This window comes from Fistularia commersonii, chromosome 19, assembly GCF_037954325.1.
Source record: "Fistularia commersonii isolate RoL2024-O1a breed Wild chromosome 19, RoL_Fcom_v1.0, whole genome shotgun sequence".
Lineage (NCBI taxonomy): Eukaryota > Metazoa > Chordata > Actinopteri > Syngnathiformes > Fistulariidae > Fistularia > Fistularia commersonii.
The window spans coordinates 120,001-137,438 of record NC_141302.1 but is presented as its reverse complement, the minus strand read 5'-3'; the positions used below and the strand labels follow the sequence as shown (position 1 = coordinate 137,438).

At 58.1% G+C, this 17,438-nt stretch overlaps 4 protein-coding genes across 6 annotated transcripts in view; all 4 read left to right on the top strand.

Annotated features, from left to right (window-relative positions):
* The first annotated feature begins 14 nt into the window (after positions 1 to 14).
* Positions 15 to 5,201, top strand: eno3 (enolase 3, (beta, muscle)). 2 transcript variants are annotated; one of them, XM_086165467.1, is made up of 14 exons: positions 15 to 397; positions 2,339 to 2,428; positions 2,509 to 2,604; positions 2,672 to 2,730; positions 2,982 to 3,051; positions 3,133 to 3,266; positions 3,402 to 3,518; positions 3,799 to 3,904; positions 3,982 to 4,179; positions 4,259 to 4,335; positions 4,422 to 4,546; positions 4,623 to 4,731; positions 4,814 to 4,872; positions 4,952 to 5,201. In XM_086165467.1, the coding sequence occupies exons 2-14, from the start codon at positions 2,344 to 2,346 to the stop codon at positions 5,016 to 5,018; spliced, it is 1,302 nt and encodes a 433-aa protein (XP_086021593.1). In that variant the 5' UTR covers positions 15 to 397; positions 2,339 to 2,343; the 3' UTR covers positions 5,019 to 5,201. The 2 variants fall into 2 exon arrangements, with proteins under 2 accessions (XP_086021593.1, XP_086021594.1); XM_086165468.1 differs by having other exon boundaries at positions 365 to 397; positions 2,343 to 2,428.
* Positions 5,202 to 7,371: 2,170 nt separating this feature from the next.
* On the top strand, positions 7,372 to 8,086 carry LOC147223134 (C-type natriuretic peptide 2-like). Its single transcript, XM_086165469.1, has 2 exons — positions 7,372 to 7,627; positions 7,706 to 8,086. The coding sequence occupies exons 1-2, from the start codon at positions 7,487 to 7,489 to the stop codon at positions 7,952 to 7,954; spliced, it is 390 nt and encodes a 129-aa protein (XP_086021595.1). The 5' UTR covers positions 7,372 to 7,486; the 3' UTR covers positions 7,955 to 8,086.
* Positions 8,087 to 8,802: 716 nt separating this feature from the next.
* Positions 8,803 to 10,147, top strand: LOC147223133 (stress-associated endoplasmic reticulum protein 1). The gene is made up of 3 exons (XM_086165466.1): positions 8,803 to 9,022; positions 9,600 to 9,675; positions 9,919 to 10,147. Exons 1-3 carry the CDS (start codon positions 8,939 to 8,941, stop codon positions 9,957 to 9,959), a joined length of 201 nt encoding a protein of 66 aa, XP_086021592.1. The 5' UTR covers positions 8,803 to 8,938; the 3' UTR covers positions 9,960 to 10,147.
* A 1,718-nt stretch (positions 10,148 to 11,865) lies between these two features.
* Positions 11,866 to 17,438, top strand: part of camta2 (calmodulin binding transcription activator 2) — an 11,564-nt gene continuing 5,991 nt past the window's right edge. For both annotated transcript variants that reach the window (XM_086165464.1, XM_086165463.1), the window contains exons 1-10: positions 11,866 to 12,042; positions 12,733 to 12,811; positions 14,549 to 14,652; positions 14,755 to 14,822; positions 14,893 to 15,028; positions 15,235 to 15,306; positions 15,379 to 15,526; positions 15,711 to 15,839; positions 15,929 to 16,124; positions 16,274 to 17,438. The exon at positions 16,274 to 17,438 is cut by the window's right edge and continues 12 nt beyond it. In XM_086165464.1, the coding sequence (XP_086021590.1) occupies positions 12,778 to 12,811; positions 14,549 to 14,652; positions 14,755 to 14,822; positions 14,893 to 15,028; positions 15,235 to 15,306; positions 15,379 to 15,526; positions 15,711 to 15,839; positions 15,929 to 16,124; positions 16,274 to 17,438 (2,052 nt within the window). In that variant the 5' untranslated portion in view covers positions 11,866 to 12,042; positions 12,733 to 12,777. The remainder of the gene's footprint in view (positions 12,043 to 12,732; positions 12,812 to 14,548; positions 14,653 to 14,754; positions 14,823 to 14,892; positions 15,029 to 15,234; positions 15,307 to 15,378; positions 15,527 to 15,710; positions 15,840 to 15,928; positions 16,125 to 16,273) is intronic.

The window sequence follows — 17,438 nt, the reverse complement described above, 5'->3', positions numbered from 1 at the left end:
GACTCGCAGGCGGCGGTTCGACCCGGACCCGGACCGGCCCGAACCTCTCCGGCTGCACGGCCCCGGTGAAGGTCCGCTGGTCCCTCTGGGCGGGTCGGGTGTCGTCACAAGAATTAAAACAATCAAAGTTCCCCGACTCGTCCGACATCCCTGAAATCCGAGCTATTCTCGTCCCCCCGCCGCTTTTCCGTCAGGAATTCCTGCGTCAGCCTTCTGTTTCTGTTTGCCTGCTGCCGGTCACATCGAGACGGTCCCTGCTCTGCCCCCCGCCCCCCCTGCCCCGCCCCGCCCCCCCGAGCACCTATAAATACCCCGCGGGACGCAGACGGACACTTTCCAGGTCAGTCGGACGGTCAGACGGACGGACGGGCAGCCAGCCTCCTTCTCCACAGCTCAGGTAACGCTCTTGTTCCGAACGTCCGGGGGAGCGCCGCGCTCGCGAGAGCTCTGCGCTTTTTCAGGAAACGCCGGCTTCTCCTGGCCGGCAGCGGCGCCGGGTTTGACCTTCACAAGGTCACCGCACACACACCTACATGGAGGACAAAGTCCCACCTTCCCGTAGCGCTCGCCAGAAAAACTCACACAAAGAAAAGAGTACCTGAAAGTGCACGACGCCATTAGACCAAAGTGCTCCGTACAGACGGTGTCGGGACTTTGCACCTCTGAAATGTACCGCGGCGGCCGACGCGACGTGAGTATTTCCAGGAGTTGGAGCCGCAGGCGGGGAAAGATACGAGCAGTCCAAGAGTCACCCGTGTTCACATTATGTCTTTAGCAGAATGTTAAAGTATGTTAACGGTGAAGTTAGCTGCGATATCGGTCGCAGGAGGACCGGCAGCGTTGGCGGTAATACTCAGGGACACATGCAGCGGTATCAGTAACGGCCGGAGCAGTAATAGTACTTTTATAAAGCGTCTCTGCGGCTGCAAATATAATATTGCTATTAGTTACTCCATCCACTGGCTCTGTTAGCAAGAGTATTAGCTGTACTTGGACTGTCTGTTGCGTAATCCCCACCCGTAACGGTACTATGCATCACAGTATCCAAGGTGAACACCGTGGTGGAGAAGGGAAATGACCCAAAGTGTTAGCGGTTCGCCGTGAACGACAGCCGAGTACAAGCGCAACTTCCTGCAGCGCTGATAGTCTGAGCAGCCGTGTGTGTGTGTGTGTGTGTGTGTGTGTGTGTATGTGTGTGTGTGTGTGTGGGTGGCTGTCTGTGTGTAAGGTAAAAGGTCGATTTGTAGTTTGTAGCTAGCTGGCAAATATGTTTACTCTATAAATACTGCAAACCCTTTTTGCGAGCACTGCTCTCCGGTTGTGTAACTGATGGCCAAAGACCATGTTGCTAAATGTAATGCTAACATTGCTACCAACTCCTCTGATGTTGGGTCTCCTGCTAACGTTCCCAAATGTTGGTGTGCCTAGCACTGCCGCTAACCTCCTGCTACTGCCGTTAGCACAGCCGCGTGGTGAAGTCGGCCGCTCCGCCTGCTAACGTGCTAGCTGTCATAGGGACAAAGCTATTGTTTAGTCGTCCGACGTCTCCAGATCTGATGACATCATGTCAGTCCAAGTCAGGGCCAAAAACCACACACACACACACACACACACACACACTCACACACACACCAGGGCTGCTTCAGGAAACGTCTCACTCTTTGTTGGAGTGTCATCTTTGTGTGAAGGTAGTACAGATGTTTGGTTTATTCTGGGTTTTTGGATAATGGATCGTCCAGTGCTACAGGAGAAAACATCAGGATTGGTGTGTGGACGCAAAGGAGGGACGGCGCAGACCTCCTCTGCTATCTCTAAATGTCAAGTCTGAGTGTGTGTGTGTGTGAGAATAACATGACCTCTATGAAAGGTCACTGAAAAGGTCAAATACCTCTCCTCATAATATTAATAACCTGCAATGAGAGCACAAACACACACACACACACACACACACACACGCACACACACACACACACACACACACACACACACGCACACATACACACACACACGCCCATCCCATTGGTCCACTCTGCACTCTGACTGGCTGGGGGCGGAGCCTATCAGCACATTGAGCCTGATGTCGTCTGACAGGGAAGCAACATGGCATCACAGCGGCTCTCTGCAGCAGGTCACACACACACAGACACACACACACACACACAGACACGCACACACACACACGCTCACACACACACACATGCACGCACACACACACACTGGTTGGTGTAATTTGAGTTCCAGGTGAAGGCTGTCTGTCAGACCTGCATCGGGTGGATCAGGTCCTCCTGCCATCTCGTCCTACTCCAGGTTGCACTCTAACTTGTCTTCTTCTCCTCAGTCAGGATGTCGATCACCAAGATTCACGCTCGTGAGATTCTGGACTCCAGAGGAAACCCCACGGTAGAGGTCGACCTCTGGACAGCCAAAGGTCAGCCGGCCTTCTCCCCCGTTGGCGACAGACCAGTTTCACTTCCCGCCCGCCGCTGAAGGTCTTCTTCTTGTCTGCAGGTCGCTTCCGAGCCGCTGTCCCAAGCGGCGCCTCCACAGGTGTCCACGAAGCTCTGGAGCTGCGTGACGGGGATAAAAGCCGCTACCTCGGCAAAGGTAGGACGACACGTCTCCGCCGACAGGCGGTCGCCGACGGGCTGCTCAAACACCTCCTTCCCCGCAGGAACCATCAAGGCGGTGAACCATGTCAACGCGGACATCGCCCCCAAACTGATCGAGAAGGTACCTCGTCGGGGGCTCTGCCCGTTAGACGTTGCCTGACTTAGCGATGATAGCGACACATTCGTGGCGCTTCTGACATAGTGACCGCATTGTCTACCCGGCTAACATTGCTAACGCTTCCGATGATGGAAAGTCAGTCGCGCGGCTAGCGCTGCGCCTTCTGTGAATATTGCCAAGGCCGCCGGCGTCAGCGACGCTCGAGAGGCCGCCCGTGCAACCGGCTCGGGTCAAAACGCCATGTCCGTTTGCAGAAATTCAGCGTGGTGGAACAGGAGAAGATCGACAAGTTCATGCTGGAGCTGGATGGAACCGAGAACAAATGTAAGAGGGCGACGTCGCCCGTCATTGTCCGTCCGTCCGTCCGTGTCCCTCGGCGTCCCTGACCCGTCTCTTCGTCCGCAGCGAAGTTTGGAGCCAATGCTATTTTGGGCGTGTCTCTGGCCGTCTGCAAGGCCGGGGCGGCCGAGAAAGGAGTTCCTCTCTATCGTCACATTGCCGACCTGGCCGGACATAAGGACGTCATCCTTCCTGTTCCTGTGAGTGTCTGTGTGTGTGTGTGTGTGTGTGTGGGTGTGTGTGTGGAGGGTCTCTGGTGGACGGACTGGCTGGTGGTTGGAAACATTATTAGCCCGTGTCAGAAGAGAGTCGGACGATGTTTTTCCCCGCTGCAGGCCTTCAATGTGATCAACGGCGGAAGCCACGCTGGAAATAAACTGGCGATGCAGGAGTTCATGATCCTGCCAGTCGGAGCCTCCAACTTCCATGAAGCCATGAGGATCGGAGCCGAGGTGCAGTGAGCTCTTAACAGTTAGCGGCCCTTTCCTTTCAGCGATCAGCCCGCTGTCAGCGTCGTTAGCCCCGGCCGAAAGGGTTGCGTGATGCCGATGCGTGAGCTTTGACGAGCGAAGGGCAGAATTCGGTGGCCCGGTCCGTTTGGATCCCGACACGGGCCGGACCTCCGGTCTCCGGGGGGGCTGCGGGGTTCAGAAGGATATGCTGTGCGCCGCGTCGTGTTAGCACCGTTAGCTTCCTGCAAACAGCTCGTCAGCGTCCCGCTGCCGTCCGCAGGTCTACCACAACTTGAAAAATGTCATCAAAGCCAAGTACGGGAAGGACGCCACCAACGTGGGAGATGAGGGAGGCTTCGCCCCCAACATCCTGGAGAACAACGAGGGTGAGGCATCCGGTCCGGTCCTGCTGTCAGCAGCTCCTCCGGGGAGGTGACCCCTTTTCTCTCCACCCCCCCCGCAGCTCTGGAGCTGTTGAAGACCGCCATCGACAAGGCGGGCTACCCGGACAAGATCATCATCGGGATGGATGTCGCCGCGTCCGAGTTCTTCCGCAGCGGAAAGTACGACCTGGACTTCAAGTCGCCCGACGACCCTTCCAGGCACATCAGCGGCGAGAAGCTGGGCGACCTGTACCGCAGCTTCATCAAGAACCACCCAGGTAATGTCCCGTGACGCCGCGTGACCCGGACCCCCCCGCCGGCCGGCGTGACCCGTCCCGTGTCCCGCCGTGTCCCCAGTCCAGTCCATCGAGGACCCCTTCGACCAGGACGACTGGGAGCAGTGGGCCAAGTTCACCGCCTCCACAGACATCCAGGTCCGGCTCGCGCCTTCGGCCGTCTCTGTCCGTAAAGACGATGTTTGTCGGTCGGAACCCCGAGTGACGCTCCCGCATGCTATCAGATCGTAGGGGACGACCTCACGGTGACCAACCCCAAGAGGATCCAGCAGGCCGTGGACAAGAAGGCCTGCAACTGCCTCCTGCTGAAGGTCAACCAGATCGGCTCGGTCACCGAGTCCATCCAAGCGTGAGTCCGCCCCGACCGCTCGCCCGCTGGCTCGGACGGCCGTCCGGCGCGGCTGACGGAGCTCCCGTGTCCGCAGGTGTAAGCTGGCTCAGAGCAGCGGCTGGGGCGTCATGGTCAGCCATCGCTCCGGAGAGACCGAGGACACCTTCATCTCCGACCTGGTGGTCGGACTGTGCACCGGACAGGTAGGGCGGGCGGCGCACGCCGTTTGCAGGGGGAGGAGGTTTGATCCGTCGTCATCATCATCCCCGTCTCCGCCCCCTCCAGATAAAGACCGGCGCCCCCTGCAGGTCAGAGCGTTTGGCTAAATACAACCAGCTGATGAGGTGAGACGGCCTTCGATTCTGACGCGCTCCGAGCGCGTGCCCGACCCCTGACCCCCGACCTTTGACCCCTGACCCGCAGAATCGAGGAGGAGCTGGGGGACAAGGCCAAGTTCGCCGGGAAGAACTTCCGCCACCCCAAGATCTAGACTAGAGTCCCTGCTGCGCTCCGTCACCACGGCGACCGACTGACACCCGGCGGCCCCCCCTCACCCCGGCCGGGGGTGAGAGGTCAGAGGTCGCCGCGTACAGGATTCCACCCTTTCCTGTCCACAATTCCACGGATGAAGTTTTTCTATAGGAAACGGGATTCAATAAAGATTCGAGCCTGAGAACCTTCTACTTCTACCTTTCCTCCGCCGGGGCACTTCCTGTCCGACAGCCAGTCGGTCATCTGGAAAATGACCGCTTCCTGTCTGCTCCGATAACGTTTTCGCTTCGCTAACCGCCGATCGGTTCGGGACGGTCCCGACGACTTTTCGGACCGGCGCGCATTTATTTTTAGACCGAGGCCTTTTTGGCGAGGAGGGGGCGGCCGACCCCCGCTGTCGCCGTGACGTCAATGGTGACGGCCGGGGAGTTTGAGCGGCGGGCAGACGGTCGCCCGGCGACGGCCATCGGCGTGTGAAGCTTCATTAAAGGACGTTTCTGCTCCGAAGATTAAGAAGAAAGGAGCTGCGTCCTGATTGGACGGGACGCCAACCTCACGCCACATCCCCCGTGGTCAACATGTCAATTACTGACCCAGAAGAAACGCGGAGTCCTCGGCCGTGCGACAGTAATTTCCCTTTTTCGGTTTCATGTCTCCTCTTCCTTTTCTTCTTCTTCTACTTCCTCCTCCTCTCCTTCTTCCTCTTTTCTCTCCTTCACGTTTGCTTCGCCACCGACCGAAGAGGAAACGGCGCCGTATTGGACGGAGCGTGGGAGACGGTCCCGTGGTGGTCGCGGAAAATGTAATATGTTCTTGCTGGAAACTGAAGCCGGACGTTTCCAAATGATGACCTTCACTCCCTCATTTGCGGGGTTCACCCTCGAGTCCCTAACCCTAACCCTGACCCCGAGGTGACCTTCACCTCGCCGACATCGTCCAATCGCAGCCAAGGGGGCGGGGCCGCTGTGCCGCCGCTCTGATTCCACTTTATTTCTGGCCTACTTGGGCGGACCGCGGGGTCCACGGACCAGGACCGAGGACCAGGACCAAAGACCAGGACCAGGACCCGGTACCTCCGGGTCTCTGGCACACTATCATGGGGGGCACAGGAATGTGTGTACCACACACACACACACACACACACACACACACACGAAGAATGGCTCATCAATCACCTCATTAGAATGAAAGGAGTCACTGATCAGAACAGTTACTATCCCAGTGTGTGTGTGTGTGTGTGTGTGTGTGTGTGTGTGTGTGTGTGTGAGGGAGAGAGACGTCAATGATGTTCTTCTAAATGGGGGCGAGTTTTAGTCTGAGCTGGACAAAGGCGATGGGGGAGTCACACGCACAAACACACACACACACACACACACAGATGCAAATAAACACACACCGTCGCACGACACCACATGACCCCACCCCATGACCCCCCCATACAGGAAATAGTTACTTACAACCTTCAGGTCGCCTTGGTGATGCTTTACAAGGGGCGGGCCACCAGAGGTCAGAGGTCATCAGGGTACAACGCCACCGAGAGGAGATCGTCACCTGACGGTTGTCATGGGAACCACCGTCTATCCCTTGAACACCTTCAAGGACCTCTACCCTTTTCAGTTGCTTTACATGAAGGTTCTCCTGACGGTACCGCAACCTTTTCCAGGACCTTCTGACCTGGACATGTGGTGTCATGGTCCCGAAGATGTTCTTCAGACCACATGGAAAACAAAGAGCTGCTTCAGGGACCACCTGAACCACATGAAGGAACCCCATTTGGTTCCACAGGGAACCTGGAGAAATCTGTTCGAGAACTTCAAGGCCTCTGTGTTTTACTTTTCAGTTTTCTGTGTTCGCGCATGCGTATGTGCATGCATCTGTGCGCACACGTGTGTGTGTGTGTCTGCGTGTGTGTGGGCAAGACGGTTGTCGGGGGCGACAGCCTGGGAATGTGTGACATCACAGTGTGGAGGCTATAAGAGAGTTGTACACCTTGAGCCCGCAGACGCGTCCCTCCAAGGACAGACTGATCGATCTATCGGACACCAATAATCAATACATTGGTTGTAACGTAGGCTGATTATCCATCAAGAAACGACCAACCGCTTTGTCGGGATTTTTCTCTGTCGGACATTCGACGTCAACGTAAGTCGGTGAGTTCTGGTTTCTTCTGGGTGATTCTGATGGCTCCGGAGTGTGTGACGGTGTGACGTCATCATTGGCGGCTCAGAAGAAATGGCAGCTTCTAACGTGGTCGGGTTCTTCGGGCGACGCAGCCTCTCAATCAACGGTTTCTCACGTGACCGGCAGATCTTTCATGTCAAATATTCTGCTAGAAGCTAAGCTAGCTTAGCATTACATTTGGCATCATAGCAAAGCGCATGGCTGCACAAAGCTAACGGCGCTACCACCGGCCGCGGTAGCGCCGTTAGCTTTGCATTGCTAATAAGGATCCTGCCCGATTGGACGATGAATCCGCCAATGGCGATGCGGCTTTTGAATGGTCTCTGTGTGCACTCTAAGATGGCTTCTCCCTCCCTGGCTCTGCTCCTCTTCTTCATGACGGTCGCCGTGGAGCCGAGACCCTCGCCTGGGCGGGACGACGTGCAGGTGAGGGGTGCTCTTCCTCCATGTCAGACCGTCAGGCCCTCTGTAGCTCAGCTTTGCTAAACTAACAGACGTCCGCAGGTCCTTGCGTCTCTGTTCGGCCCCCGCCTGTCCGCCCTCATCCTGGCCCCGCCCCCCTCCGCTGACATCTCAGAGGGATCGGCCTCCGCGCCCCCCCCCCCGGAGGAGGTCCCGCCGCAGTTCTTCCTGGACATCCTGCGGCGCTCCAAGCTGAGGAGGCGCGGCCGCAAGTCCATGGCGGGCGGAGGAAGAGGGTGCTTCGGGATGAAGATGGACCGCATCGGCTCCATCAGCGGGCTGGGCTGCTAGACTCTATCGCCACGGCGACCGGCCTCAGGATCCGCCTTACCGACTGTGTGATGTCACGGCAGGTGACCCCCGCCCCCCACTGAGCCCTCGTGACCTCTGACCCCTCAGACACTTCACGATGGAACTTTAGCAATGACCTCTGACCCCTGGCCTTCATACAGCCAGAAGAACGTACTGTGTGTGTGTGTGTGGTTGTGTTAAACATGGAGTTGCTGGTATGTGTGTGTGTGTGTGTGTGTGACGACCATGTGTTCAACATGCAGTTGTGTATGTGTGTGTATGTGCTGACCTCACATTATGGAAGTATTCCTGTGTGTGAGTGTGTGTGCGGTTGTGTTCAGCGTGGGGTTGTTTGAGCTCGGCGTGCGACGACCACGTGTTGTACACAAAGTCGTTGACAGGTGCGTGCGTATATGACGACCATGTGTTCAACGTGCAGTTTGTGTGTGAATCCAAGCTGAAATAAAGAAGAGACACTCCACGACCTTCTGGTCACTTGTTGTCCTTCGTCGCGAGTGTGTCCGTCGCGATGTCGCCGCAGGACCCAAGTCGCCCAGGAGCCTCGCTTCCTGAGACCTTCCACACCCACGGCTCGTGCAGAGCGCAGAGCTCCACCTTTGAATCAATACCGGATGGCTTTATAAAAAAAATCTTGAATGCGTGTAGTGACTGACAATGAATTCCCTTCAGCATGAGCATCGCGATGGTCCAGCTGCTGTCCGGTCTGACGTGTGTGCTGAGATGTTTCCATCCGCCGTGAGAAGGTATGGTGCGATGGCGCCTCTCCGCCACTAGGTGGCGGTAGAGAGCGCCTCGTCTGTCACGTGACCGCTCCCTCCGGCGTCGCCTCCTCGCTGTGCTAGCGCCTAGCTAGCCTTCAGTTTGCGCTCGTACGGTTCTCCTCTGACGACGAGCGCCTCTCCAGCGTCTGCTCCGCCCGCCCGGCCCCGGCTCCGGATCCCCGTGCCCACGGACCTCGCGAACATGTCGGCGGTACAACGGATGAAAGTCGCCAACGAGCGGCACAGCAAGACCATCACACAGCGGGGACACGTCCAGAAAACATCGGTACTGGCAGCCAGGCTAACCGGCTAGCGCGCCTTCAGCGCCCGTTCCTCCGAATAAGTGCACGTTTATTTGTGACGCGTCTGTCGTGTCGCGTCCGTCCACGCACGGCGGTTCACCGCGACATTGTCCGGCGAAGCGAGAAGCAGCGGGGACCCGGGAGGCAACCGGAGGAGGCGCTCATGCTAACGGGCTAGCGGTAGCATCGGGCTGAAGTGGCGCTAGCGTTGGCTTCCCCGCCGGACCTCATCCGGTCGCAGGCCGCGCTCCGTTTCCCGCACCGGGGATCCGGGCGCCGCGCCTCGGGTTTCACGTCCACCCGTGACAGCGCCCAAGTCCGACCCAGCGTTCGGCCCCGGGGGCTCCCCGGTCCGGTCCGGTTTCGGTGAGGCGTATGCCGACGAACCGGCGCCCGGGACCTGAACTCGGTCCCCCCCTCCACCCACGCGTGTGACGTCAACGTGTTTACATGACGTCACGTTGAGCCCAGAAGACGTCATCACTTTTGACGACCTGTTTACTGTGTGCAATGACTGAATATTGACCGTCACTCCTGTGTGTGTGTGTGTGTGTGTGTCAGCGGCCCGTGAACGAGGAGAAGTCCCCCGTGGGTCCGTGGCTGCTCGCCCTCTTCGTCTTCGTGGTGTGCGGTTCGGGTGAGTCTCCGGTGTGACTCCACGCCTGGTCCAGATGTTTGACCTCCTCAAGTCGGACCCGCTCCCGGCTCCAGTGCTTCCGGTGTCTCGGCCCCGGGCTCGTCCGGACCGGCCGAGCACCGAACCGAGGAACGCGGCGCTCGGCCAGAGGAGGTTAAAGCAGAGGACTGAGCGGGTGCTGGACCAGTGGTTGCTCTTCTCCGCCTGTTCTTCATTCACCCAGAAGAACTTGTGTTTTTGCAGCTATCTTCCAGATCATCCAGAGCATCAGACAGGGCATGTGATGACCTTTGACCCCAGCGCCGGCCAGCTCACAGGATGGGAGGGGCGTGGAGACCCATGGACATGCAGCCCCATGCACACATACACACACACACACACACACACACACACACACATGCACACTCACACACTCCTGTGAAGTGAAACCGTTTTTATCTGTGTGTCAGTAAATGTTTTTTTTTTAACCTTGGTCACTGTCGATGATTGATCAGATATTGATTGTTGATCACTGATCAGATCAGGCTGCTGCTGACCAGGACAAATTGTTGTTGTCAGTCTGATCAGATATTGGTTATTGATCATTGTCAGTTCTGGTTTGTCTTCCAGCTGTTTTGATTTTCCACTCCTTTAAAGGAACAAACGGCTCCTGATCAATAGCGTCTCTAATTGATCACCGGTCACTCACTGATCCTGATCCAGTAGCAGTCAGCCAGTAGACTCTGTTGGAAGCGGAGCCTGTCAGACAAGCTCAGAGGTCCCGCCCTGGTGGTCTTCAGCTCCCCGACCCTGCTGGCCCACCGTGGCCTCTCTGGGCAGATGCTTCGGACACCGGGGCGGTGAGGAAGACCTCGGGGCTTCCTGTCGGCAGAGCAGAAGCAGCCGCCGCGTCCGCCATTGGGAGTGAAATCAATCACGGTCGGTCCTCACAGCGAGGAGGTTGGATCTGGACCGTTGCTGACTTGGGTTCTTGCTGTGGAGTCTCTTGTGTTCTCTTTGTGTTCTCCATGTTCTGCCTGGGTTCTCTATGTTCTCCTGCCTGGGTTCTCCCCATGTTCTCGTATCTGCGTCTGGGTTCTCTTTGTGTTCTCCATCTTCTCCTGCCTGTGTTCTCTTTGTGTTCTCCATGTTCTGCCTGGGTTCTCTATGTCCTCCTCCATGTTCTCCTGCCTGGGTTCTCCCCACGTTCTCTTATCCCTCCCGCAGTCCAGAGACAGTCATTGGTTCAGTGAAGACTAGGTTGTGGACGGTCAGATGTTTGGCCGTGAGTCGCAGAAGTGGAAGCACCGGGCTAGAAATCCGGCAGGACTAAAAGTACCGTCCGAGGAAGAAGGTCCTTTCCTGGAGGTGTCTGTCAGGTTCCTCGGCCTCAGGAACGTCCCCGGGCCAATGAGCGAAGGTTCGACTCCGGCCTCGCGGCCGTCCGCACCAGAAGTGTTCCTATGACTGGACGGAGGCGGCCGTTTGTTCGATGGAAGCTCCCAGGATGCTTCGCCGCTCGCCTGAAGCCGCACGCGATCGGGTGAAACACACCAGCTGACCAGGAGGCCCGGGCGCCCAGGCGGCGAGCAGCTTTTCTAGAAAATAAACCCGCCGTATTTTTCTCTACTGTTGTGTGTTGTTGTTACTCCTCAGTCTGTCACTGTGCATGTGCGTATGCACACACACACACACACTGGCCACCAATGTGTCAACTAAAGGTTTGTATTCCAAACAGGTTGAGGGCTAACATTTAGGGACAGAACCACGTCATCTCTAGATTCAGTGCTGCTTCTCTCTGCCTCAGCAGAGGGTCAAGGTCTGGCAGCAGGAGAGCTCCAGAGAGGTTTGAGGCTTCTGGAGCCCCAGGGGCCCCGAAGATCTTTACCCTCTTACACCCTGAAGGTCAGCGGAGATACAAATCAGCAGCCACAGTTGGAGAGATTGCCTGCCAGCTCATAACAGCCCTCGGTGCAGAAGCCCTGGTTCTGGTTCCTGCTTCTCCGTGCTTTCTCCACCACGGCCCCAGACCCGCCTCAATGAGTGCTGCCTGGCTGTCTCTGCAGCCGCTCGCCGGGCCTGTCTGTGCCGTTATATGGCACCCCTCCCTCGGATCAATAATCAAGCGTTACACATCAGTCAATGGCTGATATGTAATCGATAACCGCCGCCGGCTCCAGCCCCGCCTCCTCGCTGCCAACGCAGTGACGTAGGAGGGAGACAAGATGGCGGCCGTGCTGAAGGCGGAAGGCGGAGGAACTCCCAGCGGCGGTCCGACTCCCGAGCAGCCGCTGTCCGTGTCCGCCCGCCGACACTGACGCCGCTCCGCTCCGCCGCCCCAGGTCCGCGGAAGTCAGGGCCCGCTGGTCGACGCGCTCCAGGCCGGAGGTAAGGCACCGCCGCCCGGCACGGGGCGCCTGTCACAGTTGTGGAGAGCAGCCGTTAGCCTAGCCTATCCTAGCCTAGCCTAGCTGATGTGAGCTGTCAAAACAGCTAAACGGCTAAACGGTATTATTTAGCAACGGACGTTCATGTCCAGCTTTTTTTAACGCTGCCGTCGTCCCAGAACCAGAGGTCCAACTTAGAAACCCGGACATGACCCCCTCGAACCGGCGGCTCGGCTAGCGCAGGGTCTGTACCCGGGTCAGGTGCGGCGGCCAGCGGCGGCCAGCGGCGGCCCCGGTCCGAAGCGGGCCTTGCGGAAGTGCGTGTATGCGTACACGGGATTCGTATGCTCACACACACACACACACACACATACACACACACCACGTTTTTCGCGTGTGAAGATTCAGAGCAGGAACACCTGGAAGATGTGCACCCATGGTTTCAGACAGCAGGTTCCTCTTCCCAGGGGACATGTTACTTTTGATGCGCGTTCGGGAGGACACACACACACACACCTGACAGCGTGTGTGTTTTGTTCGTGTCCATGTGTGCACATCGACAGACACTTAAGATAAATGTGATTTAAAGAGTTGCTTAGCAACTGGAAACAATAGTGTGCTGCTCTTGCTGTACGTTGTTTCCGATTGACTGTTTGCGCGCGCGCGTGTGTGTGTGTGTGTGCGCGCGCAGGCAGCAGTGTGGTCTCTGAGGTTCATCCTGCATGGACTCGTCACGATGAGCAACAAGGAGATGGTTTCCACGGAGACAGGTCAGTCCCATCTGCTTCTGCCTTGTAACGCATGCCTCATGCTCTGTTGCCATGGTGATCGCCAATGCTGAAGCAAACGTAGATGTTGAGGAGAGCGAGCGGTGGTTGCTATGGTGACGATGGAGATTTCGAAAGTTTCCGAGGGTTCATGGAGCGGGACGCGATGTGATGCCGACACCGACGGAGTTGAACGTCAGAACACTGGCTCACACACCCGTGCGGAGTCTGCTGCTCTTCATCGGCCCGACTGGAATCGTCCACGATAGACCTGGGAGGAGACCAAAAGTTGACCGACGTTGTGTTGCAGAAGATGAGATGAGAGATGAGAACAACTTTATTTATCCCGAAGGAAATTGCTGTGCCAGAGTTTCAAGCAAAAACATAACAATAATAGATAATAGTAGGAAGGAGGGAGAATAAGAAATACAATATAATATAAAGTGTCAAGGTTAAGGCTTTCAGGTGTTTTAAGGTCTTAAGTGCAAAGATTTGAAGATTCCCTGCGGCTGAGGGAAGAGGAATTAAAAAGTCTGATAGCCTCAGGTAGGAAAGACCTCCTGTGGCGTTCAGTGGAGCTCCTTGGTAGTATCAGTCTACGACTGAAAGAGCTCTGACAGGATGTCAGTGTCCATGCAGGGGGTGATGGACGTTGTCCTTGATGCTGAGGAGCTTCTCTGACACCTGCACCACAGACTCCAGCTCCACTCCCAAGACCGACCCAGCTCTCCTGATGAGCTTGCTGAGTCTGTTGGTGTCAGCTGTCTCCAGCCTGCTGCCCCAGCACACAACAGCGTAGAAGATGGCGCTGGACACCACCGAGTGGTAAAACATCTGCAGCATGGTCCTGCAGACGTTGAAAGATCTGAGCCTCCTGAGGAAGAACAGGCGACTCTGACCCTTCATGAAGATGTGGGGAGGAGAAAGGAGAGCGCAGTGCGTTACTTCCTACACGGAGAGGAGACCCGTCAGAAGTTGTGAAGTCCTTCAGAGGCGGTCAGGACGGGAACATCTGAGTGATCTCTGGATCCCAGAAGGGAGCGTGGGAAAAGATCTTAGGATTTCTGTGAAGGACCTGATTGAATCAGTCCTTCAACCTGGACCCAAAGTGGAAGGGACCTCCGATCTTCAGCAGCCAAGCCACGAGATCCCTCTGCCCCCTGAGATGTATCACATTCAGGAGCACCGGGAGGCCCACCCGAGACCTTCCAGGAGCCAGAGCAAATCCTGTCTGACATCATTCTCAGCCAGCATCGACCCGCCACAGCGAAGGACCTCCGTCGGAGACGGACAAAAGCCATTGACACCGTCCTGGAAGACCAGGAGCTCAGGGTGCAGGTCCAGGTCTGTCCTCTTGTTACTGGCGGACCGCCACTGGAAATAAGCGCTAACCAGGAGGCAGCTAACACCTGATGCTAGGGTCGGTCCTTGTCCATGACATCATGGAGAGCATGTGGCTTCCTGTGGAAGCACAGTCCAACCCTAAAGTCTCAGGAGGAGACCAGAGGAGGTCTAATGATGTCTCCTGATACCCGATGGCCGGAGATGTGCTCTTATGCGCAGCAGTGAGACGTGTCTCCTGTGCTCCACCACAACTGTGACCTCCAGGCGGTGCTGCAGCTCAGACCCTCTCCGGAAGGAAAGCCTTAGTCTGGGCTCAACGTCCCGGAAGCCTTTCGAGATGCTGTTACAGTGGAGAAGAAGTAGGTGTAGATATCTCACCAGTCCACCTGTCCGCAGGAAATAAAGCCCAGAGGAAGGTCTTCCTGCCCAGTAAGCTGCTGGAGTGTCTCCCCTGCTCCTCCAGCCTGCCCAGTGAGCGTCTCAGATGGAACACCAACGAGGTGTGTGTGAGTGAGAGAGTGAGTGAGAGAGTGAGTGAGAGTGTGTGTGAGTGTGTGTGTGAGTGAGTCCGGCCAGCTGACCTCAGCATTGTCTCCGTGCAGGAAATCGCTTCCTACCTGATATCGTTCGACAGACATGAGGAGTGGCTCTCCTGCTCCCTGAGAACCAGGTGAGTCTCTGCCTGTCAGACAACACTCAGGGAAGCTCGGCCCTCACCTTCTGCCTGCCGCCCGTCCCAGGCCGAGGAACGGCAGCATCATCCTCTACAACCGCAAGAAGGTCAAATACAGGAAAGATGGCTACTGCTGGAAGAAGCGCAAGGACGGCAAAACCACCAGGGAAGACCACATGAAGCTGAAGGTCCAGGGCATGGAGGTCAGGACCACCCCCAGGACCAGTGACACCTCCAAGAGCCGTCATGTTTGACCTCTTCAATCTTTACATCCTCTGTTGCTGAGTTAACTTGTGTGTGTGTGTGTGTGTGTGTGTGTGTGTGTGTGTGTGTGTGTGTGTGTGTGTGTGTGTGTGTGTGTGTGTGTGTGTGTGTGTGTGTGTGTGTGTGTGTGTGTGTGTGATTCCAGTGTCTCTATGGTAACTACGTCCATTCCTCCATTGTGCCAACATTCCACAGACGGTGCTACTGGCTCCTGCAGGTCATTACGCACACACACACACACACACCAGTAGATATTGATGATATTGATAACAAAAAGTGTGTGTGTTAGAACCCAGACATTGTGCTGGTCCATTACCTGAACGTACCGTCCCTGGAGGATTCTGGGAAATGCAGTCCGTTGCTGTGCACGGTGACAAACCGCCATGACAGCATGAGGTGGAGTCGAGACGACCTGCTGACCCAGCTCAAGCCCATGTGTAGGACACTTCCTCACACACACACACACACATCGTGTTCAAGTTTTCAATTCAGTAATGTCTATAGCTACTTTTTGTAGATATTTCTACGTTAATAAAAGTTTCAAGTGTTCAAGGTCCTGGCCAATATCGTGTGTGTGTGTGTGTGTGCGTGCGTGCGTGCGTGCGTGCGTGCGTGTGTCAGTCCACAGTGTGAAGTGTTCGGGGTCATCGGGAGAGTTCAGCATTGAGGAGTTGGTCCAACACTTTCTCGACCGCCAGAGAACCAAACCCCAGCCGCGCACACACGCCTGCCTGTGTACCCCCGCCCAGGGTGAGCTGTCCGCTGACATCACCATGACAACAGCGTGACACCACCGTAACAGTGTTGTGGCATCACTGTGTGTGTGCGTGTCCCCTCAGTGATGTCAGGAGTGAACATTCCCCACCGCTGCAACAGCACCAAGCATCGAATCATCTCGCCCAAACTGCCCCCCCCCTGCTGCACGCCGTCCCCCTCGCCGTTGTCTTCGGAGGCCGGGGAGGGCGGCGGCGATGCGAAGTTACCCCACCTTCAACCCCAGAGCAGCCCAGCGTCCTCCCCCTGCCCGCTGTCCACGTAAGTCCTCCCCGCGCGGCCGTGCGACCGGGGGCCGTTTGAAGGGGACTCTGGAGAGGGCGTGTCCGGACTTGCCTCGCCCGCTCTGATTGGTTGTTTCTGTCAGTGAGGTCACAGGTCACCCATTAACGCAGCTGTCCGTCTTGTAGTTCCGCCTCCTCGCCGCCTCATCGCGCCGCCATCGCCGTCGGCAACCACGGCAACGGCTTCTACGGGGACCGCTGCGGCAAGCTGACCACGGTGGCGCTGCCCCAGAATGCTGTCATCGTCATGGCGACGGCGGCGTCCATCTCCGGGGGGCGAGGGGGCGCGGCGGGAGGCGGGGCCCGGGGTGAGGAGGCGGGGCCGAGGAGAGGCCCGTCTCTGGCGCGCTCCCCCTGCCCCCCCTCCCCCGGCCCGGCGGCCCTCCCCCCTCCCGTGGCCGCCCTGTCCCTCACCCTGCTGCCTTCCCCCGTCATCGGAGGGCTGCTCCTCGCACCCTCGCCGTCCGCCCCGCGCCGCTCGCCTCCCGCCCCCCCCGCGCCCGCCTTCGACCCCGACTCCTTCCTGAACTCCCCCAAGCGGGGGCAGACGTACGGCGGCCCCCCTCCCGCCTCGGCCGCCCCCCCGGCCGCCAGCTCCCGCCTCCCCCTGTCTCCCCCCTCCGTGGCCCTGTCCCTGTCGCCCACCTCCACCCCCCCCTCCTCGGTGTCGCCCCCATCCTCCCTGTCCTCGGGCTCCTGCGAGGCGGAGAGGAGGGACTCCTCCTCCTCCCTGCCCCCTTCCATCGCCCTGTCCCCCCCCGCCCCCATGGCCCCGCCCCTCCTGCCCCTCTGCCTGGAGTTGGGCTCTCTGGAGGAGGCGGGGGGGCGGGATGGGCCGGCCTTGGCGGGGGAGCGGGACGGCGAGGGCTGCGCCCCGCCCACCAAGCTGGCCCTGCTGCAGGTGAGCGCGGCCCCGCCGCCGGTGGGGCGTGAGCCGCGAGGCCCCGGGAGCCCCCCGTGGCCGTCGCCGCGGCCCGACGTCGCCGAGGAGACCGCTCGGCCCGACGCGCCCTCGGTACGCGTGAAGAGCGAGAGCGTGAGGGAGCCCGACCCGCCCATGGAGGCCGAGGAGCCGGACATCTCCTTCGACAGCCAGTTCCCCGACATCTCGGACCTCATCTCGGAGGAGGCGGCCCCGCCCCCCGCCGGCCCGGACCCCGCCCACAAAGCCGCCGGCGTCCGCTACATGGTGCCCCCGCAGCCCTCGCCCTCCTCCTCCTTCCTCCCCTTCCCTCAGCCGCTGCCCGCCTCCACACGTCTGGCCTCCATCACAGACTTCTCCCCGGAGTGG